This window comes from Dermacentor andersoni, chromosome 1 (genome assembly GCF_023375885.2).
Source record: "Dermacentor andersoni chromosome 1, qqDerAnde1_hic_scaffold, whole genome shotgun sequence".
Classification (NCBI taxonomy): Eukaryota; Metazoa; Arthropoda; class Arachnida; order Ixodida; family Ixodidae; genus Dermacentor; species Dermacentor andersoni.
The window spans coordinates 198,272,415-198,277,856 of record NC_092814.1 but is presented as its reverse complement, the minus strand read 5'-3'; the positions used below and the strand labels follow the sequence as shown (position 1 = coordinate 198,277,856).

General features: G+C 50.5%; 1 protein-coding gene across 1 annotated transcript; it reads left to right on the top strand.

The window, feature by feature from the left end:
• The first annotated feature begins 2,692 nt into the window (after positions 1–2,692).
• LOC126547114 (aquaporin-10-like) lies at positions 2,693–5,442 on the top strand. The gene is made up of 2 exons (XM_050194980.3): positions 2,693–3,163; positions 4,845–5,442. Exons 1-2 carry the CDS (start codon positions 2,774–2,776, stop codon positions 5,334–5,336), a joined length of 882 nt encoding a protein of 293 aa, XP_050050937.1. The 5' UTR covers positions 2,693–2,773; the 3' UTR covers positions 5,337–5,442.

Sequence of the window (5,442 nt, the reverse complement as noted above, 5' to 3'; positions counted from 1 at the left end):
CTCCATGACGTCGCTCATTGTTCAGAAAGAAAGCGTGAACACGGGAATTCATGGCCTTGCGGAGCGCATTCTCTAGCGGCGGCAGCGCCGCAGGCGAAGTAACGCGTGCGCAGGGCATGGCAGCGTTTTGTTTCCGCGCTGGCCGCATGCCTGGCCGTGCGGCACTCCGCTTTCCTCCTCGCCCTTTTAGCCATACCCTCCTCCGTTCTCCGCCTCCTGGTAGCGCTGCACCCTCCTCTCCGCTTTCTCCTCGTGCCTTTCGTCCCCCGCTGCGCTGTGCTCGTTCGCTCGGTTACGCCGACGCCGACGCTCGACGCAGGAACGGGCGCCTGAGAGCTGCGCTCAAATATGTATTTGGATTCCTCGCGCCAGTAATGTCCGCCTCTTCGAATAATCCAGCTCAAAGACAATAACTATGATATCTGCCATAGGCGATTTTTACAAATTCCGGAAAAATTACAAAAGGTCCCCCCACATAATGAGTGATGCAAAGCGAAGTGATGCCAGCGCGAACAGTTTACAGGAATGAAGCAGGCCACTTACCATACAGTCAAAGCCGAATGACGTTCACATTACAAGGCCGCGTTCAAATCCCTCGTTCACAATACGAGGCTAAGCAGAATGTTCTTAAAGCGTTATCTGACATATTTCCGACTTCTTTTTTTTTTCTTTACGTTAAATCAAGGTCGTGGACCTCAATACCCTAAATAAAAAATACTGGCATACCTCGGAGCGCCCTAAATAGTTTACTATAGTAGCTTTTCTACGAACCAGTGTCAGTTTTCGCAGGATATATAAGAGGTGTATGTGTGGTGACGTCATGGTGCAGAAGCTGGCCACGTGGAGACGGAATACCGTGGCGTTCTGGCACTCTCTCCGGCTCGCTCAGTTATCTGATGTTCGCTGGTTTGTTATTTGGCCCCAAGGGAAGGGAAACGCCGCAGAGGACAGCAGATGATTAATTAGCCTGATGCATGGACTAGGAAATTTAAAGGCATATGAAGGAGTCAGCAGACGCAAGACGGCTGTAACCGGATATCGCTGGTAAAGAGGCCTTCGTCTTGCAGTGGATATGGAATAGGTTAAAGAAGAAAATTATGATGACAGCGGCCACCCATGTTGCCTTGCAACCGAGACAGGGAGCGAAAAAAGGAAGAACGTTGACCTAACAGCCATCCGCGTGAGCACACACATGCAAAAATTGACAATTTGTGTCCGAAAGTGTGAAGACATAACTACCGAAAGCTTCAGCCTGTCATTTGGGGCGTTCCATTTCTCTGATGTTTTAACGCGCAACCGAACGTGCCTCAACATGTTACGCTCAACTGTCATACTCAACTGTGACGGCCGCGAGCCCAAAATTCTATGATTCGCGTCTGTGTGTGTGCGTGTTGATTAGCTGGTTCCTCCCTCGCGCTTTACGCACGTGTGCGCATATGCAGTGAACTTCGTGTCCGTCGCCTTTTGCGTTGACCCTTCCACCTCGTGGTTTCTTTGCGTGCATGTGTTGCGTGAGTGCGGCATCTTTCTAATATTTGTCGTTTGCTGGTGCTGAACCACAATACTTGCGCCAGTACGTACGTGCGCTACTTCCCTTAACGCCACGTGTCCGTGGACTTCACTACTAGCTGTCACGTGACATTCGTACGCCGATGCTCTACCATGGCTACGACCGAATCAGACTAAAGCATTAACCTGCTTTTCTAGTATAAAAAAAAAAATACGCTGACTCAACGCCAGTTGCCATCTACGTAATGCGAAGCATTCACGGTTTGGTAGAGAAGGACTCTTATGGATAATATAGACGTACTGTTCTGCAGCGAAGGGTTATTGCTGTTGTGACGTTTACGAACTGATGCGTTGTGCAACGCATAGTGTAGTTTGTTGTTGTTGTGATACCTAGTGAACCAAATTTGCGTCAAACTTGCACAAACTCGATTAACACCCTAGTGATGCCACACGCGAAGTTGGTGTGAAGGAGGTTCATCGAAGAGAGGCATATATATCCAGTGGCCCATACCCACAGGAATGGCCAACACTGACATCACTGGGCACATACCCACACAAACGGCCCACGTTACCCAGTTTCCCAAGTTGGCGTCAAAGAGGTTCATTGAAGAGCGGTAAATATCCAGTAGCTCCTGGGGCACATACAGGTTTATTAGTCATATTAAACAGTTTAGGCGGGTGTAGACCACGCCCAAACAGGCTGCTGCAAGTGGCAGAGCGACAGACCGTCATTGAAAGAGTCAGTGCAAACAGTATATATATATATATATATATATATATATATATATATTGGAACAGCTAACCATCAACTCTGAAATACGGTCTCTTTGCAAACTAATCTATATAACAAAGGCTGGAGGCAGCCTGTGGGAAAGCGTATACATCACACAAGTGGCTATATGCGGCGTACTCCATCGCGTAAACAGTGCAGTTAAAGACACTGGCCCATGCAAACACGGCATGATTTCGCCTCAATACATGCTTCTCGTGATGACAAAACGGATGAGGTAGCTGCGCATGAGCACTGAGGGAGTTATGAAGTTAGCCTCGATACATGCTATACTGTGCCCGTTTCTATCTAAGCTAGTGACGCGGCAAGTCCAGTCGGATTAAAGATACGACGATAAAGCATCCCTCGTGACTTGTACCATGACGATCATACGTAGCTACATAAAACGCGAGCAACGATGCTCCGGGCGCACTTGGCGTGCTGAGGTCAGAGGTGGCAAGGACGCGGAAAGCAGCAGCAGAGGAAGCAGCAGCCATGAAACCCAACGCTGTGACCCGGGCTTGGAGACGAGTGTGCGGCTGCTGTATCGAGAAGCCGCTGGCCCGCCAGGCGCTTGCCGAGATGGTGGGCACGCTCGTGCTCACCCTGGTCGGCGACTGTGTCCTCGCCTCGCTCACGGTCTTCCAGCTGGGCTCGACAGGCCTCGCTGCGGGACCCCTGGGTTGGGGTCTCGCCGTCTTTCTGGGAGTACTGGTCGCGGGAGGTGTGTCCGGTGCCCACTTGAACCCGGCCGTCACGGTCGCCATGGCTACCGTCGGCAAGCTTGCCTGGTGTAAGGTCCTCGCGTACGTCGCAGCGCAGTACGTGGGTGCTTTCTTGGCTTCCTGCCTCGTTTACGTCGTGTACACCGATGCTCTTAGTCAGGTAGGTGTGCCGACGCCACACGTCACTTTGTACTCGGTCAGCTTGTCAGTCACGTGAGGAACCCGCTCAATACCCGACGTGATGGCATTATCATGTACGCAGCCTTGAGGGACGCTAAAGCAGATTAGACTGACAAAAAAATTATTTGAAAGCTCTTGCATGCTGTTCATCTTGAAATACGCTGATTATGAACGATAATGAAGGTCAGTTCTCGTTCCTAAATTTCGAGCCGAAACACCGACACCTGGACGTCACTGTGGCGTCATGGATTTCAAAGTACTTTTCTCTCTTTCTTTTTTTTTTAATATTTCAGCCGCGTTAGCTCCGTTTCCGCAGCCTGCCATGTTCAATGTCATGCTTCTTTACAGCACAGTCGGGAGAATCTTTATCGCTACAGTAGTTGTGGATTGTGCCGGAGTGTTCCAGAGCCCTAACGCCATGCCGAGATGGTACGGTTACTTCACGAAGGCTTCGCTACGAGTCTTCAGTTGCGGTTTTTTTTTTTTTTCTCGCTTACCATCGGCTACTCGTGGTAACAGTAGTATTTTCCGTGTTTTCGCAGAGTAATTTACTGCTGCAGGAATCCATTTGACTTATCACCATAACGAGCGTTAACGTTAGTTGATTATGACTGTTGTCCTCTTTAGTTCACGAGCATTTACGAACCTACCTTTCAGTTCGTCATGCTTCAGCACGCAGGCGTTCACGTCCGTCATTCGACTTGGTATCTGTGCTTCACGATCCAACCACAACTCCCGCACCTGTTTCTTCATCCCCGCCTCTCCAAGTGGCGGAGATTTAGCAGTTCCCCCCCCCCCCTTTTTTTTTTTAAATGCGCCAGCATTCCATGCCCCATTACGTGAAAATCCGGCGTCGTCGGCGGCAACGTGACGGAAAGATGGTACCAAAAGTGGCCGACGGCGCGACGAGTGCAAAACGCGTCGCAAACGCTCGGATTGCCTTCAGATTTCTCGGGCAGGATTCTGGAAAGTCGGTTAATGAAATTGAAAATCAAATTTGGTACATTTCGATCAGGGTCGTAATCGAACCCGCGCCTTAGAGTTGCAAGACTTGCGCGCTTACGCGACGCCATGGAGGCTCCGTGGTTCTGGCCGACTAAACTTCGGCCTACACTCTTGTAGAAACGTACACCCTTTGGGGTGTATATTTACCACAGAATGATTGTCATGTCTTCCTTGCGTTGCCTTTCTTGAAATCGATGCGCTCGCTACTTTACTGTCCAGAATGCTCTGGCATGCTGATGACGTGCATATCCGTTCGGGACTTGGAAGTATCGGGCTCGCATCGTTCAAGACAAGAAATGCAGATGAGCCTGATAACGATTCTTGTTGTGTGGCAATATACGACCGAAAGGGTCTAATTTTGTTTGTGGCGTGCCTTCGTCATCGCACACGCCGCATCGCTGCCTCCCGCGCGTCACTTGCTCTTCGGGAACGTAAGCGTTGAACATTTCCTCACGTAAGCAGTCTGATCTGTTACTACGTCGCTTTACTTTTTTTTTCTTGTGCACGTATGCAATTACCTCTTCTCTCCTGTCTGACCTATTAGGAGTCCCACATAATTACATCACTTGCGTTCACCCCTTTCGTTGCCTTTCCTGTCTCTTAGTCGGGCGCGTCGCGGCGTCATAATTGTTCGGGGGCTACTTCACACTTCGCAGATTGACGCCAACCTCACGACTGTATACGGCATCAACGCCACAGCTCCGGTGTTCTCCTGCTTCCCTGCTCCCGGTGTGTCCACTTTTACGTGCCTTGTGGATCAAATTGTCAGCACTGCAGTGCTGCTGGTTGGTATCTGTGCTATCACAGATACCCGGAACATGGATGTTTCTCGCGGCCAGCAGCCCCTCCTCGTCGGCCTTACCGTCTCCGCCTGCATGTACGCCTTCTCATACAACTGCGGAAACCCCCTCAACCCGGCTCGCGACCTTGCCCCAAGGATCTTCACAGCCATGGGCGGCTGGGGCTCTGCGGTGTTCTCCTTCCGTGCCTACAACTGGTTTTGGGTACCGGTGGTCGGCCCGCATCTTGGTGCCGTCATCGGCGTCTGGATCTACAAACTCGCTGTCGACAACCACTGGCGCGCCGATGATGAAATAGACGCAGCCGAAAGAAAACCGCTGCTCGGTAGTCCTAAACTGGTCGCATAAGAGCGCCTGGCGCTGGCTTCGCGTCGTGTACATAGCGTAGTATAACCTGTGTTGTGTTTTAATCTTTGCTTGTTATACATATTAATAAATATTCCTATACTTTTTA